Raw genomic sequence first — 24,505 nt, forward strand, 5'->3', positions numbered from 1 at the left:
GCAGGCAATGTGTCTTTTCTGTTAGTACGACTGACTTTCTGATCAGTCTATTTGAAAAGCACGGGATGTGAGAACAGTGGTTTTTGATGCCAATACTGTTACACAGCCCGTTGGCACAATGGGATATTGAATGAGTATAATATTTAATTGTCAAATATTTTGTAGTTTTGAAGCCTTCATCTTTGTTTTAGTGTTATTAAAGGGTGGGGATAGTGTTACGTTTTGCAGCACCTTTTCTAACTGTTGCTAGTGGGAGAATTTCTGTAATGAGAGAATGAAATGTTTCAATTAAATTTTGGTCATTGATTCTAACATGAAGTAATGTACATTGCTGTTCAATTAAAAATAACAAGCTGCTGTGCTGTTCCTAGCCAAATAAAATCCCCAAAACAGTGGTCAATAAAGCACTTGAGGAAATTAAGTATTTGGGGCTGCATATTTCACTGAAGTCTTTTGGGGAAAGAAATGCAAAATGGCTAACATTTAAAAGTGGGAGGTTAATTATTTTATGAGTCAAGAAAAAAGGAATTATGCCTAGCAACAAGGCAATGGCATCCTGTGTTTGAAAATGTTTTGGTTATGGTTTATGAGACTTAGTGCTTCTTGTCGGTTATAATGGCTGTGCTTGGTTATCCAGCAGCCATTGGAAGGGAGTTTAGAGATCCAGTAACGAGAGTGAATTTCAGTTTTAGGAGCAGCTTCTTAGCATTTGCAGATGATGGAAGTTTCAAAGTGTCACAGTGAATATTTATTTCATGTGATTGCTAAGGCTCTGCCTGGGGTCTGTGAATCATTTAATGTGCCTGTCCACTGTTTCTAGAATCAGTGCTAAGTACAGATTGACAGTCTTGCTCACAACTGAGCTTCATTTCTTGCTTCTGTTTTTTACACTCTCTTTCTACTTTCAGTAGAGAAGAATGGAAGATTTAATGAATAGCAAGTCCCATTTAATGAATATAGAGCATCAATATTAAAGTATTATATCCCATTGTGTTCAGAAATTTCTAACGAGTAGACATAGAGGTCATTTTCCTATGCTCCGTGACTTCTAACCACCTATGTAATAACCTAATCTCAAAACTCTCTTCCAAACATATCAGAAGCACAGAAGGCCATCCATCTAGAGTCAAGCCCCAATATGTGTTGTAAATTCCCAGCAGTGATCAGTTTCTTTGATCTCACAAGCCAATAACTTTTTGTTTACTTAATAATTTCTGTATAGCCTCCTGGCTAGGAAGTTTTTCTGCCTATGCTAAAGGGAAAAGAGCATTCAGCTGAGCAGGGCAGTAATGCCAAACATTTTGTTTTGCTTTTGCTTTTCCATTTATAAAGTACGTTCTAGCATTTTTTTTAGCATTTTTATCTTTAAAGCAAGCATAGGTCTCTCATAAATGTGTCATGGGTCCGTATAGCTTCTATCCTGAAACAAGTCTCAACTTAAAGCCACAGAATCTACTCTTGTAATTACAGAGAAAATCAGTCTTATTGCCCATTCAGTGAACTTCTGATGATGTGGTGTGCACATAAAATCATTAACAGCTGGGCTGAGACCACCACTTCGTTGTAAACAGGCCACTGAATGCAACGTTTTTTTCCTCTCATGTATTTAGAGTGCTATGTTGAAGATTTGAATGGTACTTACTCTGTTCTTTAAACAGAGTTTTCTGTAGTTAGTCCAAAAAGAGAGAATCTATACGAGAATACCAGAACCTCCAAAACCTGATGTTCATTAAAGAACTAAAAGATGACTGTCAAAGCTTGGAATTTAAAGTCACTATTCTACTGGCTGCTAAAAATCATCCTGAATAGAGACTCTGGGTTTAGGGATATACTTTTTCCCTACGTGTAAGTTGTCCCTGAACTCTTCACAAGCAATTGTTCTCTTGCTTTCCTTCCCTGCCTCCCCTAAGGCCTGAATCTATTGCTTGACTATTGCCCACCTCTGGAGCAATTAATTGGTAAAAACCAATGCTTCTCTTTGATTGTCTAATTAATTAACATAACCAAGGTAAACTCTGAGCAATTGTTCTTTTCTGTTATTTAGCTTGAGTATTGCTCCTTCTGTTGTAAAATGTGAAGGTCTTCTCTGCCCAAAAGCTTCTCTTCTTTATTTTTAACTTTATTAGGTGGTCTCATAAAGGATATAAGATTATTGGCATATGTCTGAGAATTTAATCAGAGTAGATAAAAACTATGCTTTGTACTTTTAATCTTAGACTCTTAAACCGCTTATAAAACCCCGTGTTACTTCTTTTTCATGTGCACCAGAACCTAAGTTCTGAATAAGCAAAACTTTTATCCCTTTATCCTGTTGGAAAAAAGCAATAAAGTGCAGCATTTTTTTCTACTAATCTTGAATCTAGACTGCTCCAAGCTCGATCAACCTCTGATTTCCGCTGATATGTTTAACAAAATAAATTCTCTATCCACTGCTTCCCACTGTTTAAAATTCAGGGCAGAGGTTGAGGGCTGGATTTTGTGTGTGGGACATTTCTTTTTGTGCCTATATTGCCCTGCTATCTGTTCTCCCTGGACTAGGGCACATTACAGTCTCTGTTGTCCACTCGCAGTTTTACCGTGGCAAGGAGTCCTTTCAAGAGTAAGACTTTTCTCTCTCTGAGTCTAGACATCTCATTTTTGGATCCCACCTTCCATTGTTCTCATCTAATATGTGCTTTCCTCTATCGGTTTTCCTGCTCTTACATTCATGGTTTGCCAGAACACAGGTACATATGTAAGTAAAAATGTTTTGAAGTGTTAAAATAAGATAGAGGGAAAAGAGTCTATGGTTAAGGCATTTGTCCCTGATCCAGCACACTTGGATTCACTTCTCAGCTGTACAAGTCATGAAATCTGTGTATTTCAGTTCTGCACATGGAAAACGGTGATGATAACTCTTCTTAGTCAACCAAGTGTTTCAGTGATAAACCCTAATTTGTGAAATGTGCTCAAATAATATTGTGTTGCACAGTGTTGTGTAGGTTTGGGTAAGGTGTCTGAGCTGCTTAACCGTCCCCTGATAACAAAAAGGGCACATTCTTGGTACTTCCTCACTTACGCTTGTACGATCGTACTCCATTGCTTGTCCTGGCTCTGGCATTTGTCTGGACCACTGGAAATTAGATCAACTCATCTGACAAAAATTGAGTAGATTTGTGATGGCTGAGTGGTAGAATTGCTCTAATAAAAGAACTAAGCATCACCATAGCTATCTCATGAGAAGGTAGCTAGTTGCTCTGGTGGGAGGAAGATTTTAAATTATATCAGTTTTAATATGTAGCATGTTGATAACGTATGTCAGTCTGTATGTGTACTTTCTTCCTTAAAAATAAATTTCCTTCCTTTTATAAACCTAGTGATAATAAGTAAATGAATGGAGACAAGCGTTTTTGTAAGCTTTCTTGAATGTACTTGTACTATTGTGTCAGCTTTCGCAACACTTTCCTTTTTTTATGCCATGTTGCCTAATCTTGGGTCTGCCTTTAGCCTTCCTTCCTAAGATGTGCTAGTCTGCTAGCTTTTTGCAGATTCTTTTGCTCAGGGGGTAATCATCTCTGGAACCAGACTTTGCCTTCTTACAGTTGTAAAAAGCAATATGTACAGCTTCACCCAGTATCAACTTTACCTGTTTGCTGTCGACTTTCATTTTGCTGCAGGTGGTATTGGCTGTGTGGTGCTTAGCTGTCTACCAGGGTTAACCCACAACGCTCTAAAATCCTTTGATCCACATCAAGTTTTAAACACATCCTCCTCTGTATCAGGGCAGCACAGCTTAGGTTCCACGAAGAAACCAGACAGTGATAACCGCAGAGCTATTTTGAGAAAGGGCCCTTATCACGGGCTTTGTAGTGCTGCATTGGCTTGACAAGGAGGCACATTGTGGGTAAAGTAAAAGGAAAGTAGCTCCTCTCTTAAAGGATCTTCATTGAGGTTGGATGCAAAGCCACCTCCTAAACATATCTGATGGCTATGGGGTCCAGTGAGGCAGATGGTCCATCTTGCAAAACCAAGAAGTTAAGGGAGAGCAATCCATTCATTTCCTTTTCTTTTTCCTCCTCAGTCATGCACATTGTGACTTCTTTGCTTTTCTAGACTTCCCTGACTTTACAGGCTGTGAAGTCTGCTCTTGCCCCACAGAGGCTCATCAATCCCCTAGAGAGGTGTCTCCAAAAGTGGAAAAAAGGAGAAGCAGGAACAGTGCCTGCCCTTTGATCACTTCACTGCATCCTGGAAGAATTTAGGTTTGAAGGGACCCTTGGGTGGCATCTCTGTGAAGCAGGGCTAATGTTAGAGCAGGTTTTGAGAACTGTGTCCAGGTGAGTTTTGAGCGTCTCCAAGGTCATCTCCAAGGATGGTGATTGTATGCCTTCTCTGAGAAAGACCTGCTTATGTAGTCTGAATTGCCACTTGCTTTGGAGAGAAAGTGTATCAGGATTCTCTTGAATTTATTGGGATTGAATGGAAGCTTCATCATCCAGGTGAATTTTGCCACCTCCAAACTCATTTGTTAGCTTGCAAGTTTTTGACACCGACTTTCTAAGAGCTTATTTTTTGTTCTAATTACTTTTCTGTTCAGTAGGTGAGAAATGTATTGGCTGGTTTTGTTTTGTGTATTTTCTTTCTACAAGATCTGTTTTCTCAAGGCTGGAGACAATTATTTTTACATGAATATTGTAGGAATGTATGTCTCTTTCCATAGAAGCTCCTAGTGTACAAAAAGGCAATTGGCATCGTTTCAGCTTGCAGCTTTTATGGGGGGGAAAAAGTCAAGACCAATATTTTTGTCCTCTTTCAATGTCTTCTGAGAAATGTAGACAATTACAAAAAACACATAGCTATAGATTTGTTTTGTTTTGTTCAGAATGTGATTAAATATTTTGCTGCTCCAGGCTTCAACAGAAATTGGGAAGTGTTAGTTGCTTTGCATAAAGCTATTTGATTATTTGTATTTCATTAAATGTATAGCACACTGGACACTTGGGGGTTCTTGTAAATCTCTCAACAGCAAACAATATTACATAGCTTAATAAAAGACTGAACTTAGTCATGAGACACTGTCTTTTAAACAGTGTTTTAAATCAGTACAATTAGCAATTGCTTTTTAACTAACTGAATAAAAATATAGTTTATGAGCAACTATTTTCTAGCTGCTATTTTCTAGTTTCTATTTTTATGAGCAACTATGATTCTATGATTCTATGATTTTCTAATAACTTAGAAGTTATAAGAATAAATCCTTTCTAATATGAAAATTATAAACTTCTAAAATACAATTTGTACACACAAATCTTAAGAATTTTGTGCATAATGTGCTTAGATTGATAAATTACAATATTTATTTTTCTGTGGAAACATTTTTTTCCAGCAGTTTAGAGTCTTTATGTAGGTAATCTCTCATCCAAGTGATCAGCAAAGCTGATTTGTGTTTTCATTTAGGAGAGGTTTTCATCAACTTAGTCTGAATTTCTTCAATATTCTTGGAAACCAGATGCTGGAGTACTACTTCAAAAATTCATTTACACTTGTCCTCTGTTTTTCTATTTGGCTGATCTTGGAAAATTTAGAAGAAAGAAATTCTGTGTGACAACTGGGAAATAATAACTTGAGACTGTCAACCCTTCTGCTTTTTTTTTTTTTCCCCTGATATTTTTTTGTTTGGTTGGGTTTGGGGTTTGGCTTGGTTTTGGGGGGTTTTGGTTTGTTCTTCTGGATTTTCTGCAGTCAGAAAACAACATCCTGCCCAGCGTGGTCTGGTTGCATCCTCGCTTCTTTGGCAGCATCCTCAGCATGTGGCTATCCTCATGAATGTTAACTCAAGTATTTACAAATGATGCTTTCTTATTCCAGGAACATCCTGCCTGCAATTCAGTGATACCTGCTCATATAGAGTGACATACTAGGAAACTAAAACTATTTAGTGAGGTATTAGTGAGATATTTGTGAAAAGTACTTTGGCTTCAAAGTCATTGGCAGAGATGAGTAGTAGAATAATAATTTTAAAAAATCATTTAAACTCCAGCAAAAATGCATCTGGAGATACAGATAAAGTTAGGGCCACAAATACTATGGAAAAGCAATTCTGGTTTCATCTATCTGCTTGTGGGTTATGCAGACTAGGAGGAAGTAGTCAGGAAGTGATTTCAGGTGCCTGTCATGGCCAAGCCATGACAAGCCAGAACTAACTTTTTGCACCTCAGAATAGGTGTTTCTGATGAACTCATATTAAATTACAGTACCATGTAAAGAATTAGAAGGAAGAAATGTAGGATATTTGAAAAAAAAAAAAAAAAAAAAAACACCTAAGTTACAGTGCCTTCATGCTTTTTGGGGGGATTTGATACTTTTGCTCTACTTAGGTAGATCAGACAGATGTTCTTGGAGAAAATAAAGAACAACCAAAAGTGAGATCCATCTATGGTAAATATATTTTTTGTGGTCAGAAATATGATCTCTTTTTGTGTTTCATTTTAAAAAGATGTGAAGGAGAATGTCTAGAAATGAAATACTCAACAGGAAGAATAATGCAGAGGGGAAAAAAGAAATTAAAGTTAGCCAAAAAATGGTCTCATTCTGAGAATGTTATTAGAAATATTAATTTAAAAAAATGGAGAGAACAATTACAGATCTTGGGGAAAAGGAAAAGAAAAGCATATTGTTTGGAAATCTTACTAATTCCAACTTTCAGTATCTGTTTGCATCCTTTATTATGGTCATCTTTTTGATGAATATTCACCGATTGGTCTTATGGACAAACTTAAGTCCCATAATTGATTCTCTTGAAACTAATCAAATGGATGCTCTTCGGGTAGAACTATTTAAAGTCAATCAGTTTATATTCAGATTCAGATTACAGTAGAAGGACAAGAGAAATGCATGTTTCTGTGGTACGGCCCATTTTGCCATGTTTTTCATTCCTTACAGCATGAATTAGTACTTGTGTTTATCAGATACAGGGTTTACGCAGCCAGTGGAAGCTGGCAGTGTTGTAGAATCCTCCGTATTTATGGACAGACATGTGAGCCCATGTCTGCCCTGCTGAGCATAAGTGCAGACAGAAGGCGTTACTGAAAAGCGTTTCAGTTGTAATGTTACAACAGATGATTTACTTCTGAAATACATAGCAGGGAAGAAAATTTCTCTGCTGAAGTAAATACATAACAAAATAGAATTTTGCAGGATGCAAGAGGCACTGCTGACAATGTGTTGTAGCAAAGTTTTGTATACACGGTATTTAAATAGTTCTTCCTTTACTTTTAAAAAAACCCCAAAAACCGGCACCCGAATATGGCATGTAATTTCTTTACAAACAGTTGCCTCCTTTTTTTTTTTTTTTTTTTTTTTTTTTTTTTTTTTGTATTTAGGAAGAGCCCTTTGTCATGGTGTCTGAAAACGTTCTGGGAAAACCGAAGAAGTATCAAGGCTTCTCAATAGATGTGTTGGAAGCCTTGGCCACGTACCTTGGCTTTAAATACGAAATTTATGTGGCACCGGATCACAAATACGGGAGTCCTCAGGATGATGGGTCATGGAACGGACTGATAGGAGAACTGGTATTTAAGGTAAGGTTATTAATAGCTTACTAAAGCTAAATAATATGTGGTATACTATGTTTGCATCAGCCCGTAACCTGTTTTAAAGAGTCAGCGATAGCACATTGTTTGTTGCCTGTCACCATCATTTGACAGAATGCCCAGGCGCATTGGGCAGTAAAGAAAAACCTAGAAATAGTGCGTGCTGGTAACTGTTTAAGAAGCAGGGCAATCCCTTTTCTCCAACCAAAGTACAGCAGTATGAAATCTGAATACAGTCAAATAATGTGATGCACAGCATCCTAATTAGTTTGGCAAGACCTGACACAAATGAGTTGAAGAGGCTGTTTGAAAGAGGAAAAATTGGTCTTGTAGTAATTAGTGATACATTACATAAATAATGTATAGCACTTAGAAAAATGTTGGTGTGATGAATACATGAAGTATATAATCAACAGAAAATGTTTTATTGATATATAATAACACATTATGTAGATGTATGAATTAAGAGTAGTATGTTCTCTATTCTGTAATTAATAAACCATTTAGTTTACTTAATTTTACATTAAATGTTCAATATTGTATCATAAATTAAACCAAATAAATGTGCCTTTTTTTTTTCCCTTGCTCTTCACATCTTGTCTGTTTGCAGTTTCTTCGATTAAGAGAGAAAGACAGGGCTGTGCAGACTTTATTGTGCTGATGTCTCATTTATGCTGTGAAGATATATATTTTACTTGCTCTTAGTCAACCTGGAGAGGCAGCTTTTACAGCTAGAGAGACCTACATTTGTCATTTTTCCTTAAATAACTGCAGTAAATATTAATGTAAATAACCTACTGGTTGTTTATGGAAGTGCTTTTCCAAATCTGCAGGTGGAATTTAATTGTTAATCACAGCAAAGAGTAAGCAGCAATGCAGTCAGATACAAGACGTAATCATTAAATACTTCAGCTAAAAGTTAGAAAAATGCTGGACAATAAGTCTTGCAGTAAAGGAAATAAATAAAAGGGGAAAAAAATCCCCATAACAACAACAACAAAAAAAATTAGTGATAGGTTTAAACCGTTCTGCCTTCTTGAGCAGTAGGAAGCCTGTTGGAATAGAAAACACATGCCACACCCGTGGCACAGTTCATACATCTACACGGTAGTGATGAACTTCCTTTGCCATCTCCCTATGCCTTTACAAAGCTGGAAGGTGGAATGCTGTGATCATAGATGGTAAACTGGAGCCACTTCGAGAAGTATATTTTCCTCCATCTTCTAAACTTTAACAACAAAAATCCCTTGTCTAATCATGAGATGTAACACTACAATGGCCTATTGATTTATTTTTATCATTTTTTCTGGTTTTTCAATCTGTTGTTATACTATACCCTACTCTCCACAGTACTTGGCAAAGGACTCAGTAGGCCACTGCATAACACAGGCTGGAGCGTTCTTAGTCCTAGATGGCTCTGGAGATGGAAATGGGTCTGGAACATTTTTTATTTATTTGAAATGAATGATTCATAAGGCAGAACTCATAACAACTGAAATCAAAAGGTTCACTGAAAAATATGTATGGCATTCTTGTCCCCTTAGTAGGCAGGACTCATATAACTCTAATAATACCCTTAAGGTGGTGACCACCTAGTTCTGTAAATAGGTGTTGTGAGTGGAACAAATCTACCAGTCTGCTATAATTTTGCTTTAGATGAGTATTAATGGATATGAAATCTTTCTGTACAGTTAGAAAGTATGAAGAGCTAATGGAACTGCATTTGGAATTCAAAAAGCATATTTTCCCAATACTATGGCAGTGTATAATTTTTTATCTTCCTTACCCCTTATATAATGAACAGTAAATGTTCACTGTGTCCTTCTCTCCCATTCTCTCTGCCTCTTAAGGTAAAAGAGAACCTCTGGGCAAGCAGCCAGTGTATATCTACCCCTTACCAAGTGCAAGCTGTTCTTGAAAGGCTGCTTTCTTATTTACTGTGAACTGAGTTCTGCTTCCAGAACTCAAATATCTATCTGCTTGGCAACTTTGTCAGGGGAAGCAAAGGAGCAGAGAATAATTTTAAATTATAGGTCTAACCTGTTTAAAACAGAATGTTGCCTTGTTTTCCCAATGAAGCCTTACATGATGGTCTGGCCAACATGTGGAGGAAATCCAGGAACAGAGAGAGTGCTCTTTGCCTGTTAGTGCATGAGCCAGCAATGAGTTGGGAACAACGTGTTTCTGCAAAAGACAAGTCCCACTCAAGGGTAACAGAAAACAGCTGCCTTCTCTTTTTGAGTACATCTCATTGAGAAGGATGTATGTGGCCACTACAGAAGATGTGCCGTATGAAATGGCAGTTGCTGCAGCAAGCGCATAATTTCTGTGTTCAAGGTCAACGTACACTGTTTGCATGAATCTGCTTCAGCGTGCGGCGGGCTGTGATGCTGGTTCCCATGTGAGTGAGAGCAGTCCCGGGCTGCTGCTGTTTGCAGCATCCCTGCTTGCGCTGCAGTGCTGGGCAGAAGCCCTGCAGTGCCAAATACATGCCCTGGGTCCACAGTTGGCCTCACAGATGTGAGCCTATGCCAAGTTCATTCTGTTCCAGCTTTGAAGACAAGGTCCCTGTTGACTGCTAAAATAGGAGCTGGAATCAGCAGATCAAAGCAACTGGTCTTTAATTTGTATTTGGAAACTGATTCAAGTCTCCCCTCCTTTGGTTGTCAAGACCTATATTTGGTACCCCCTTGCTCCATACACCTTCTCCTGTCAAAATAAACTGAATGTAACCATGCTATGGAAAGCTTTCTGTTTCCTGAGCGCCTGAACCAGAAGGTCTACGGAGGCTAAATACTCTTTGAGAGGCACGTGGTGCTCTTGCCCCACTCCTGTCAAATGACATGGGCTTTCAATGCATCCCACAGAGCTTCAGCTCACAAACTGAAAAAGGATTAGTTCAGAGAGCAGCAGCTTTTTGTGGAGAAGTTAAAACCATCTCAGGGGAGCAGCGCTTTACCGCAAATCTTTCTCTTGCTGTTAGTTATCTGTGTGTTTTCATAGAATCATAGAATGGTTCAGGTTAGAAGGGACCTTAGGTACTGCAAGGCTGCCATAAGGTCTCCCTGGAGTCTTCTCTTCTCCAGGTTGAACAACCCTAACTCTCTCAGTCTATCCTCATAGCAAAGGTGCTCCAGCCCTCTGATCATCTTTGTGGCCCTCCACTGGACCTGTTCCAACAGGTCCATGTCCTCCTTGTGCCGAGGACTTCAAGGCTGCAAACAGTACTAGCACTGTTCATAGTGCTTCCTTTGGTGGCCCTGAAGTCCACATCACCAGAGCGATGAGCCTGCGTGACAGGCAAGAGAAGTGGCTAATGACACTTCTGGGAGAGGACAGTAGGCTTTCTAGCACAGCTCTGGACTTCCCAGTGATACTGACATCCATCAACCATTATTTCCCACAGTTCTCCATGCTACCTTGATTGCTAGGATTTTTTTTTTCTAATGAGGAGCCATCATGAAGCAAATAGCATAGAGAAAACTGCCTGATTACACTTAGGTCCATCAGAAAAGGAAAACTAAATACAAGCCTAAATATTTCTAAGAGAATCTGCAAGCCAAGTAGTAGCCTCTTATAAGGCTCTTTTTTTTTCAACGCATCTTCCTAAGGGGAGTAGCATAGAAAGGAGGAAAACACACAGGGAGGACAAAGTCAGAAGAAAAGAGAACAGCTGAGTAAAAGGAGAATTATTTGGATGTATGTGTGTTAACTTGAGCAAAAATGTCTCTCTGATTAATTTTTGCATGTCCATATTAATAACTGCATAACATGTGGGACTGTGGTTTATTGCTTCCAGCATTCGTTGAAACTTGATTTAACATTAAAAAGGAATAAAATGAAAGGCCTCATGGGAACAATTTAAAGTAGATTCATTTATTTTCCCCGTTCTTGATCGTGAACCACAGGAATCATCATAAGATTGCTTTCTATGTGTACGAGATGTGCTTGCTTAAGCAATAGCATAGGGGCATTTCAAGGATTTCTAGGCTTTGCTGATGAGCTGGTTCTGTGACACCAGTGACAATGCTATCAGACCCATCTGGTTATTTATTTTGGAGTTTCTGATTCTGGTAATGTTGCCCTACAATGACCTTAGGATAAATTCCTAAGCAGGTTACATAAAGAAAAATAATGCCCTCTGCTGTTTTTTTCAGTCAGTCAGTTTCAGGAGTCACGGTTTCATTCATCAGAAACGTGTTAAACAGACATCTGAGATGTTGATAGTTGGTTGATTTTGGCACTGCAAAAACTTAGTGAGTGGAAAGTTTTACATGTTTATAATTCAGATTGGCAGCTTTCCATCTGAATATTGGCATAATTGCATGCATTCGCCTTTCTATCTCAGAAGCACTAAGTGAACCTTGACTTCTTCAAACTGACATCTTCTCTGATCCAATGTGACATGTTAATGACAAGCATTTAATTTTTTTCATCTTACAATTTTGATACAAGTTGACAGAATCTATATGTAATTAAGAATGCTCACCGTCAGTAAGTCAACTATTAAGTTAAGCTTAAGCTTGGTTTTGTGCTAAACACTAAGTTTTCTAGGAAACTGGTGTTTATGATTCGATTTGGTAAGTAAAGAATTTGAGTTGTCGTATTCCAGCGTAACTCAGAGTACTGTGAAGTCAGGACTTATCTCTCCTCTTTCTATGTTTTACTTTACTACCACTCTTTAACCGCAAGACATAATTATATCACAATTGCTGCTGCAGTTTGACAAAGGAAATCCAACATTTCCATTAGGATGACGTTGTTCCTCTGTCATAGATGGCTGATAACCAGAGTGGAACCATAATGCTGGGGAATTTGGAGAGACGTAAAATAGAAGCAGTATTTCCACAAATACCAAGTAGTGTTCTTCTTCATGCAATGCCCTTCAATGTATTTCATGGAGAAATATGTTTATCTTTAAAAAAAGGGGGAAAAAGCAGAAAAAAATCTATTAGTGATTCAGTCCTAGAGTAATCCATTATTTGGTAAAAGTATCTTTATTTATGATATTGCTTTTCAGTGGACAACCTTTAAACATCTTACAAATACAACTTGAATTAGCACCTCACAATATTCTAATGTGGTCGGGAAGTAATTTAGTAACATGCTAATAATTAATAACGCAGCCAAAGTTAAACAGCAAGGGCTAAGTCTAGGACTTTTTGTTTCCATGTGACCTCCTTTAACCCTGAATTCCTATTTCACATTTTGATATACACTCAGGGAAGAGGGGGGTAAAAAAAACCAAAACACCAAAACAAAACAACCCTTATTCATTAAATAGAATCATATTTTCCTGTTTGACAATGACTGGTGTAGAGAACTGGACTTTCACATTTGTAAATTATTTTTAAAAGACATTCATATTCACAGTTGTAGAAAACGGTTCAAATGATGTCTGCTTTGCAACTTGCTGAGTGGAGCTAGGACTTGTTAGCAGAGTCACTTGTTGACCAGAAGTTTTGTAATCAGAGGATAGAGACTAGTATGATCTGAATGTTTCCATGGACAATTCTGATTAAATTTTTACTTAGATTACCGATTGAGTTTGCAGCTGCCCATGGGCAAAGGGCAGTGAAATCATCACCCACAAAAAATTGTTAGGAAGGGACATGAAGTGAATTCATGGAGCCGTGCTTTCAGCTGTGCACATCAACACAGCTTCACGTAAGACACTGGAGAATCTAAACCACGAATTTAAGCTGAAGCTCCAATTCATGGCTTTTAAGCAAATCAATATTTCAAACACTTTTTTTTTTCCAAATCATCAGCCTCCAGCTATCTTCCACCACTTTCTCAAGCCAGTGAACAATTAATATAAAGTTAAAATAACATCATTTAAACTGGTCTCAAGTCCACTGTGATTAAAAGTATGTTTGTATCATGGGCTGCAGAGTGTTTTGCAGGTGGTATTAGAAGAGCCCCCACGATTAGCAAATTTGATTCGAATCAGTTTCAGCTTCCCTACCCTTCTCACTTAATATTTCACATCACATTTCTAAGGCACTAGTAATCTCTGCCTTCTTTGGGCAAGAAGAAAGAAATTCAAGAGAGTTAATAAAATTTGACACAGTACTGAGACTTTCAAGCCTTTGTGCTCTCTTCACCCTCTTCCAAAGGACCCCACACTGCTTTAGGCAGAACAGAAATGGATTAAATCAAACTAGCAGCAGCTTAAAGTATTTTAAGTGCTCTTTCATATTAAAATAGCTAGAATTTATAGTATTTTTGTTCAGTATTTAGCCTTTTTTAAATGGTGTTAATGTGCCTGCTTTAAATACCCTTTCTTGTTTTCACTGCAGTTCTAATTGTACGTGTGAAAAGTAAAACAGCACCTGCTGTAGTTGTGCCTGGTGTCTCTGGAGACCTAATACCCAGACATGCTGTGAAATACAATTAGTAGATCAAGGAATGTTATTCATCCTCTTCTCATCTGGAACGGGTTCATTAAATTAAAAAAAAAAAAAACGTAAATGGCATAAAGCAGATCTGAGTTAGCTGCAGGACAGGTTGGCATAGAGAGGAAGTGCTTAGCAGGAGGACATAGAGGAATAAATAGTAAAGGAACAGCGTGGAATATCTACTCTTCTGAACTTCAAATTCTGCAGCCAAAACTGATGTTTTTCAGAATTTCAAGTGCCCACAAAATCCCAGGGTATACGAGGTGCCCTTTATTGTGCAGTGACCCTTTGTCATGATTATCGTGTCATCAAAATGTTGACTATCATGTGGCTCTGGCAGGCAACTCATTTCGTCTGATTGGAAATGCTATACACAAGGTCTGCCTTTTGCCACAACGACAATGATGGCTTCAGTAAATGAGGCTGAGAAAAATGACCGGAAGTAGATTTTCTCCAGCTGTTATCTGTATTTGGGGTATTTTGATTCCTTGGAAAATAAAAACTTAGAGAGCTAATGTGCCCAAGTCCACCGAGTGAAGTTTGCTTACAGAAACTGAGACGTGGTACAGTTATTCTGTTCAAGCCTTAGTCACATTTCTGTGTTCACATATGTGATGCTTAAGACATTGTCCTTGGCATCTGGTTCTCCATAAGTTTAGCTGCTATAAATCACAGAGGTACAAAGATCTTTCCTGTAGCTCCTACTTATGCATGTTCTCTCCCCCTCTTTCCTCAGAGAGCTGATATAGGGATATCTGCCCTAACCATCACCCCCGACAGAGAAAATGTGGTGGACTTCACAACACGTTACATGGACTACTCAGTGGGCGTGCTGCTTCGGAAAGCAGAGAAGACAGTGGACATGTTTGCCTGCTTGGCACCGTTTGACCTCTCCCTGTGGGCATGCATAGCTGGCACTGTGCTGTTAGTTGGGCTACTGGTCTACCTCTTGAACTGGCTCAACCCCCCACGCCTTCAAATGGGATCCATGACCTCCACAACCCTCTACAACTCCATGTGGTTTGTTTATGGATCCTTTGTGCAACAAGGTAAGAGACAGAGGAACTCTGCCTCCGAGAGAAACCGTGTATATCCTCCTCATTGCTATAGAGACCTTCCTCTTCCCTGCTTCCCTTCCTCAGCCCGAGAGGGACTGGGAGCACTGGAAAGCCCTGTGCTATAAGGTTTCTGAGACATTTGTCTCCCCAGTGTGGGAACCATGAGAAGTGTGGAGCACTACATGCTAGCTTCTTTTGGTTTGCAGTTGTCCAATTAGAGAAAGATTACTTTTATCTGGAAAGAAAAAAAGAAAAGTATTTCTCATCATCTGCCAGAGAATTATTCATAGTTAATGCGAGTGCTATGTTCTTACGCAGTCAGACAGAAAATGTTGGGATTTGGCTTTTGAACTAAGTTTAGACTAGTCACCGGTGCTAAATGGTCTTACTGTATCTGATGTTCTTTCCTCCCTCTTCTGATTTATCTTAATTTTCCTATATAATGTTTAGACTCAACCATCTCTGACCTTCCTGGATGCTTTTTCAATCCCCTCTAGCATCTGGTGTAGCCCAGGCTATTCCCCAGTTCTGATTGCATTCCCAAGTCCTTCACAATCCACTTCTGGCAGAGCTTTAACCACGCATCCTAAAGACATCAGGGACTACAGAGCTTGGCTTGGTATAAACTACTTAAAATTCTGGTCTACAAACTAGGGTTGTAGTGCAAAGTGGAATAAGAAAACGCTTCATATGAGAATAAAGAAGATTTAGATAATAACGCTCGACAACAGAACAGAACGAATACCTTCTGCCATATCCATGTAATTGTTCATCAGTCACTACCGGCCCTGCAGGTACACCTGTTTGTAACTGCATGGAGCATCTGCTCTACAACGAGCCATGGCCACTTCAAAACTCCTGGATAGTTTTTTGGATTTTAATATGAATTTGGATGGAACACTGTAGGTAAAAGCATCATATTTGTGTAACGCTGGCAACAAGTAATTTAGGAATTACGTTATTCCCTGTTAGAAACAATCAGATGGCATCCGTGAAAGCCAAAGGTATGCATGATAATCAAGTATGAAACTCCTAGAATGGAAAAAAGCTGAATTAACCCCACCATCAAAAAAAAGAAGTTGAGAATTTCCACAAGAGGTGTGATTTTGAGCACTTTGACCTAGAGACATTACTTTTAAAATTATCATTTGCATTGAGCAGCGATGGCCAGCTGAGGAAAGCTGAAGAGATTGTTTCATGTTTGTTGTGGATTTTCTTTTAAAGAACACCAAAAACTTAGAGCCAGCTCAGAGCTAGAAAAAATTTTTGAACCTATGTGGGTGGGTTTATAAAGTTTTCTTTCTGTCCAAAATATTCCCAGTGTAACTGTTTAGGGAATCCAACTGTGAGAGAGCAGTTGGTCCGTTACAGAACTAGACTCATTACATCTGTCTGCCTGTTAGATTAAAACTTGTGAATTAGTTTCTTTACTGCGTGAATACGAGTAATTTTACATAGGTTTATTGCTTGATATTAGCCTTAGCATCCCTGCTGTACTCCCAACATCATTAGTCTCTAAAAGATTTATAGGAGACTGCCCAGCAAAGGTTAAAGGAGGCAAAGCTAATTTTATCCCACACTTCAGTCTCATGAATTATTATGTGAATTGTTTGCCTTATGTCTATCCAAGTAAGCCTGCGTTGCCCAGTGTCCCAAAGTTTCCAAAGTCATAGATCCATAGTAGCCTGCAAGGGAGCCCTTCAGTAGATGCTCAGTGAGCTTACAAGGAAAAGGTTTTTCTGACTAGTCAGTAAAAATGAGTACTTGAGGAGGGCTTAGAGGGAAGCCTTGAATTAAGCATGAAAATGAGGAAGAAATTATATAAAAAGAAAGGGGACCAGATGACAAAAAAGCAGAATTTACTGGAAAAAGCAAAGGAATTTGCTCAAGATCTGTATCCACTTCCCATGGTAAGAGGGTCATGAGGTACAATTCAGTATCAGTAGAACCTGCTGGTGGGACATGGTGGCTGGGAGCACCAAAACTGTTGTGGGACTTCAGAAAAAGAAATTCACAGAACTAGGAAGGGGAGAGGCATTTATTTGCATAGAGAGAGGTCTCAACCACCCTACCAAGTGGATTTTCAGCATAACTCTTTAGAATTCACTAGAATAATATAAAATGTTCACTTGGATCCTACTAAGTGAGGGGAAGCTATAGATACATCTCTCTGTCAAACAATAAAAGGACAGTCCTTGATCTGCTAGAAGGAAAAATGACAGAAATGTAATAGGGTTGATACCAAAATATAAGAAACTTACAGACCAATTTAAGCATAAAGACTCAGAAGATCTCAGAAAACCAGTGCAAAAGAGTAAGAGATCCATTTATAATGTCAGCCTGTATTTCACATTCAATTTGAGTATAACAAAAACTATATTAGCTGAAGTGTTATTGTTTACTAACCCTTGTGAATACAGACAAATGCAAGTAATTTCCATTGACAGACTAACTGGCTATTGTGGTAATTTTGCTTCTGTTTTCACTCATCAGCTCTTCATTCAGCAGAAAAGCTCTGCAGGTTTTATTTGTTTTGGAATAGCAAATCTGTTGCTATTAATCAAGATTGGCATATCTTAAGTGTGGCAGCATGGGACATTTCAAATACTGTCACGTTCACTTAAGAAGTCTTTCAGCTGCCGATTTAAAACATGACAAGGTACTAATTTCTGTTATCAAAACATACAGCCAAAGATGCTTTTATATCCTGCACTGAGAGAAACAAAGCAGCATGAATTGAGGATTGCTAGTGCTTTGATAGTGCTGGATTCTTTGTCTGGGGCTACTGTGCGCCTTCTGGTGTCATCTTCTCTTGCTTTCCTCTAGCTAGAGGAAAGATTTACAGGCACACAGGCAGGCTCCAGACCTGCCACGGCTCTCAAGACAAAGGAGGCCTTTGGTGCAAAAATACAAGTCACTCTTTAAGGAAACTTATAACCTATTTTGATTGAAACAAAAAGGACTTTTTTTTGCTCGTTCCTGCTGAAATAGTTAGAAACTCTGCAAATAGTAGTAGGTAGCTTTGGTCTGCTGTGTCACTTCATATTTTCTTTCAGCCTTGACTCATGTTATGATCAAAGTCTATTAACAAGTTTTAGCCTTTTCCAGTTTTTGAGACATCAGAGAAAAATACTGTGCCATTGTCTGTAGACTAGAGTTAGCACAGACCAATAGTTTTTAAGGCAGGTCTATGATTACTGTCACACTCAGTAGCAAAATTTAAGAATTTTTGTTTCCTTAAAGGTAGACTGAAACTTAATGCCACTGCTTCTTATATCATTTAATCGTAGGCCTTGGCCTTCAATTTCTTTTTTCCCCATGTTGGGGTGACCAGTCTAGGTACCATTTTGAGCCTTTTGTAATATAGAGGTATATTTTCTCTCAGTTGCCCTTTTAATTTTATTTTCATTCATTACTGAGATCGGTGTGTATGTGTTTATATATGTTATTTTTGCAATTTTAAGATACATGTGATTTTTTTATTAGAAGGGACAATTTTGAGGATAGAGCTGCAGTGTGACTGGGGGGGCTCAATTAATATAAAAGTGTATAAACTGCAAAGTGGGTTTTTTTATTCTGTACTCAAGCCCTTAATTTAAACAAAAAATGGTGGCCAGTGCACTGAAATGCTTTGTCTTTCTACCTAATATACTCACTGAATCTGCAATACACTGTGACCACTAAGAAGGCAGAGACTTTTCATTGATCTTGGCTGTGCAGTGCTGTGGATTGTATTAAAAACAAATGCTTCTGACTCCGAACTACTCATCCACGCATGAGATTCTGTAACGCACATCTGTTATCTCCAAGTTGTTTATTTACGTCTAAAGATGAAGCAAATTTGTAGATTCAGGCTCTGGAGGATTTCAGTTATGTTGAAATTTAGCGTCATGACTTCTGAATTTCTTCTTTTCCACTTGCTCATCTTAGAAAACTAAGTGGCAAAAGCTCCATGTTTTGCATCTTTTCAAAATTAGCTTTTTCCAGTTGGACAGAAAATGTTACGGTTTCCTTTTCAGTGGGTTTCCTCTCTCTCTCCCTCCATATTTCCCCTTGGCTTCTCAATCCACTCCTCATGGGTTTAGCTCTCTGCCTACCTCACACTGCAGCTGGTGGTCACCATTGCTGTAGCTTTCTTCTCGGGTATCTCTCGTGACCCCACTGGTTCTGCTGCTCCTGCTCTTCCCCATTGACTTGGCTCCTCTCCAGGCCTCAATTATTAGGTATTCTACAAAGCTCAGCAAAGAGAAGTGCAAAGTCCAGCCCCTGGGACGGAACAGCCTCATGCACGAGTGCGTGCTGGGGGCCACCCAGCTGACTGAGCACTTGCACACGTTGCCCAGGAAGGCAGGAAGGTTGTGGAGTCTCTGTCCTTGGAGATATTCAAAAGCCATCTGGACACGGTCATAGTCAACTGGCTCTAGGTGACACTGCTTCGTGTCCGTTCTTGGACACCCTGCCCGGTGTCCAAACATCCGGCAGGGGATGTTTGGACAAGATGGCCTTCAGAGGTCCCTTCCTACCTCAACCAGGCTGAGTGATATATTATGATGCTATATTGTATAGTCTTTGCTCAACTTCTGCACTACTCTATACAACCACATTTTTCTTTCTCTTCAGTACTGGTATTGTTGCTATTCCCTCAAATTTTGCCCTCATCAGAACTTGCCAATATTGGAAACCTGCATATGAACAGGAACCAAAGAACAGTCTCAGAGAGGAAACTGGGTTTACGAAAAAATTTACTAAAAACTTCATGGAGATTAACTGAATCAACCCACTGCAATGGCACAGTGTCTGTTTATACTTGCTGAGAACCTAGTTTAATCTCCTGAAGGTTTTCTATTAGCTTCCTACTACTTTATGGGCTCTTGTTATGAAATACTCTAGAGAGCACTTGGCTTTCACCATTACTGGAGAAAACCAATGATTTAAGAAACAGAAGTTCAGGATTTAGAGTTATTCCCAACCCCTGTTGTATAATAAATTGAGACAGGGAAATGCTGTGTAATTTTTACCAAGAACTTGTAGAGGAACGTTCTAGAGGATTTTATTTTGAGAGCAGCCTCTCAAATTTTGCTTCAGAATACACTGAAAAGCTTACATAATCTAATAGAATTCAACTGAATGTAGAAAAAATAATGAAATTATATAGAAAATTACAATGTTTTGTACTTAATATAAAAGACACAATAGAAAGGCTTTGTCTCTCTCTTATCCTGCTCTGCTCATTTTACTTTGAATTTTTCTTTAAGAGGAGGTATTTCTGAACTGGGCTGGCAGGGTTTTAGATGATGCAGGTAATGATGCAAGGCTCTGTTTCACTTGGACATGTCTGTTAGAAAGAGAACCAGGCAGATGATTTTTGTGTTTTTTTCTATAACAGGAAATATCTTTAAAATGGCTGAATGATTCAAGATCACTTCTCAGTGACTGCAACAAAACAAACATTCCTTACAGTTTTATAATACAGTTTTATAAATAGGGTTTGACCACAGGATAATGGGTGCTTAAAGTATTACCTGCAGAAGTATTATTTTCTTCATAGATCTTAATACTCTTGCTTAACCTAGCAAAGTTACGAAATGAATGATGTGAAAGCATCACTGGCGGGCCATTTTTTTATCCCCTTATGTTTTGGTTAGTTTAAAATGCTGGTCACAACTGCAGGTTTTGATTGGTCATCAGTGGTGTCAGTAATGGCCAATTATGTTCATAATGCCCAGTAAATGAGCAAATCTTACTGTTTGCCTTGTTTAAATTACATTTCATAAGAGCAATAAAATAGACTCCAAGCCCTTGGTACTTCTAAGTCATTATAATACTTCTCGGATGGTTAAAGCCACTCAGACTTCTCAGTCTTGTTCCTTGTATTACCACCCAAGGCGTGATCTAATCCTCCTGAAATGCACTGCCTGGAGCGTGCTGTTGCTTAATAAATTACTCCATCTTGCTTATCTCACTCTCGGCATATCCCTATCAGCAGGAAACCATTATGCTGTAACAACGTATTTTCTTAGTGACATTTTCTCTTAATTAACTGTACACCAATCTCTATGTACTTAATATTCAGGGGAAAACTCTGAAAGCATTTTGAAAAAAATGTATTAGAAATCAATTATATCTTCACATGTGATACTTAGTGGTGAAAGCTAATTATTTTTTAAGTTTATCAAATCAAAATAGTTCCATTATAAAGGTTTTAGGACTAAGACTTAGTCCTAATTTAGACTCTGCATCTGATCTACTGGCTGACTATAGAAACTTCATTTAATATCTTGTATATCAGTTCTCACTTGTAAAATGGAAATATTACCTATCTTCTTTCATAAAAGCCTGCTTTATGTCTTCTGATAGAAAGCAAAAGTTAAATGCCAGTCTCATTAATTACAATTTTAATTGCTCTTCAAACTAATGCCAGGTCTTGACATATTCCTGTAACAAGGGGGACAGACTTGCCGAGCCTAAAATGTACAGCGCTAAGCTGGGAAAATGAAAGGCAGGTACCAAATACATTAGGAAACAAATCAGCCTCCATGTTTTTCTAGCATATACACTATTTGTGTATATGCCAGAAAAACACTATTTCTGTATATGCTAGATTCATGACATTATAATTCCACTTTAATATGCAAAACCCCCAAATTCTCATTTTGTTCTATTAAATTTAGGCATATGTATTAGTATGTATATGTACCTTCATAAAGTCATCTGTGAAAGAGGTACTGCAGCCCTGTGGTACCCATGCTCCTTTTCTGCATGTCTCAATGGTTTGGCCAGCCCTCTTGACAGCATCAAAAAATAACTAAATTTTGGCAATTGTGTCCTATGTCTCAAATGTGTTTGGAAACTACGAGTGATCACTGGAACTGACAGTATGTACTGAGAATTATTGCCATGTATACAGTAGACGTTTGCAAACGTTGGATGTAACTTTATGTGCATAACACTTTCAGAGGTTTATTTGATTGTCTCTTTTTGAGAATGTAATTCCAAGGACTAGCCGTGCTCCAAGCAAATGTTCAGTAGTGTGGGCATTTGTTTGCAGCAGTGTGATATCACTAACGTTAAACTGCCAGGGGATATGCTTGGATTTTCCCCTAAATTGAAGCTAAGGCTCAGGCAGTTCTCAGAGGCATCTAAAATAATGGATTTCTATAGTATGTGTGCACCTGCTTGCTTGAGTAACAGCACTGGGTACGTGAGGCAGTATATTTAGAGATGCTGTGTCTGACACACCCTCTGTGAGGAGGTGGAGAATGAACGGCAGTGTGAAAGACCAAAAAACCACCTTAATTCTCCTAGGAATAGCCTGAGTAATTGACTGTGAGAAGGTAATGTGTGTCTGACTCTAGTATAAATGCTGATTAGACCAAGTGAGGCAAAAGGGAAGACAGAATTGGATGTCTGTGGCATCTGTCCATCTTTCCGTGTTCTTTCAAAAGCATCCTTAGGTGAATATTTTACTCAGAACAGTTCCTTTAGTAGTTATGATTTCTAATATGTCTTTTACTATGTTTGGGTAAATAATGGATAAATTAGATTCGTATTAAGTAATCTGACTTTTCAAGTAATCTGACAAATTAAGTAATTTGACTTTTCAGAGTTCACCTATGTATAATATATATTTAATCGAGGAAATGAGGAAGAACAATTTAGCTGGGAACTGAATGTTTCTTGCATGGAGGAGGACTGTAACCCACATTTTTATCTGCAAAGATGTTTAGAAGCTGAAGAGGCAAGCCTTACTTGTCCTGCTATTTGATTTTCCTTCCCAGAAGCTTACACTTAAATTGGCGATTTTGGCTGTTTAAGGTAGGAAGGAAGTGAGAAATGAGTTTTAGCTTTATTAAAAACACTCCCCCTCTGCTTGGATGATGGCAATTTTCATCTACAAGACTGATCAGCCTTTTTCAGTGGAGGATATCCAAGGCACCATATGAACATGGGTTTCGAGGGGAACCCACGGTAATTTCCCATTGCTTTTCTGGTCTGTGGGGAGTCCCTCCTCTGCAACAGCTGTGCCATAGCTGTATCCACCCATGCAGCTCTTCTTCATAACACCAACTGGTGGGCAGGTGCCAGGAAAATTGTCTGCAAACTGTAAAGGCGGGAGTAGAAAGAAGTTTTGAAGCTGCTGACAGGAGAGTCTCCCCTCTTCAGCTGTTGAGGATTTTTTTCTCTTGTAATATTAAAATGTGTATAAAAGGAGTAGGCCAAAATTAATATTGAAAGGACGAGAATAATGATACCAAATTAATCTTTTGATTAAGTTAACCGACCGGTTGCTTTCCCTGATTGCTGAGATGATGGTCCACTCTCAGCAAAGATGGGAAAATGAGAGCTCTTGGGTTTTTTACTTGCATTGTTTATTTAGTCAGCTTCCCAGCATGCAAATTAAGGGGATTGCCTTCATTACAGCAGCATCCTGGTGCAGGAACCTACTGCTGCTTAATTTTTATTCTTCCACTGTCAGTAGGGGATGGAGGGATCATAAAGTAGGACTTTACCTTTTCAGTGCTTTTGAAGTTAGTGAGATGGTGTTGGGTTACAAATGTGTGATACCTCATCTACCAGACAAAAACTGAGATGAACGAACACGAGTGGTTTTGACTGAAGAGTCTGCTTCCCCCACACTAGGATAGAGTAAAGATAAGAAAGAACGGGAAAGATCTTCTGCAAACAGGGTGTTAAGGAGCGGTGATAATAAATCTGTTGAGTGGGAGTGTTCGTTGTTCATGTCTGGTTATACTTGCTAATAAAACATTTTTAGGGATAAACACGTGTTCCATTTTTACAATAGCTTCTTTCATTTCCATATCTATCCCCAAAGGGGAGAATCCTCGCTATCCAGTAAAGTCATCTTTGAAATCGCTTTTCACTTCTAACAAATCTGAGTCATGATCTTAAGCAGGGTGATAGCTGATTTGCAGTAAAAAACAGGTTATTTGACTTTCAAAAATAAGCATTCGTATTAGTGATTTTCATCAATAATTGGCATTATAACATTATTCTCAGTGAAACTTGAAAAGATGAGGAGTTTCTTCTTTTGTCTGTTCACTATGAACTGTCATAGTACTACTTTAGGTCATCTGAGTTTTAGACATCACTTTGATAACAACATTACAAGATGTACCTGAAGTGGAATTTCAGTCTAAATTTTAAAACGTGTTATTTAGGAACATAATTAGAGCTCCCGCATTAGCCATGATTGAATTCTGTAAGGTTAGGAGTTCATTGCAGAGAAGCACTCTCAAAATTAAAGGATAACTAGAATTAGTGACGTGAAAACTGAATTAATGTATCTGAGATGTCTGTGATTCACTTGCCTCTGAAGTAGTCAGGTGCCACTCTGTGATGATGGATGCTTGGAAATCTTGCAAGAACAGATTTATAAAGCATTTCGTAATACTTTGAAAGTCCGAGCAACAAACCATCTTTCAGTATGTGATCTTTTTAAAAAATTCCCTTGACC

At 38.4% G+C, this 24,505-nt stretch overlaps 1 protein-coding gene across 2 annotated transcripts in view; it reads left to right on the forward strand.

The window, feature by feature from the left end:
• Positions 1-24,505, forward strand: part of GRID2 (glutamate ionotropic receptor delta type subunit 2) — a 763,919-nt gene that overhangs the window by 612,645 nt on the left and 126,769 nt on the right. For both annotated transcript variants that reach the window (XM_054202856.1, XM_054202857.1), the window contains 2 exons: positions 7,362-7,559; positions 14,709-15,021. In XM_054202856.1, the coding sequence (XP_054058831.1) occupies positions 7,362-7,559; positions 14,709-15,021 (511 nt within the window). The remainder of the gene's footprint in view (positions 1-7,361; positions 7,560-14,708; positions 15,022-24,505) is intronic.

This window comes from Rissa tridactyla, chromosome 5 (genome assembly GCF_028500815.1).
Source record: "Rissa tridactyla isolate bRisTri1 chromosome 5, bRisTri1.patW.cur.20221130, whole genome shotgun sequence".
Classification (NCBI taxonomy): Eukaryota; Metazoa; Chordata; class Aves; order Charadriiformes; family Laridae; genus Rissa; species Rissa tridactyla.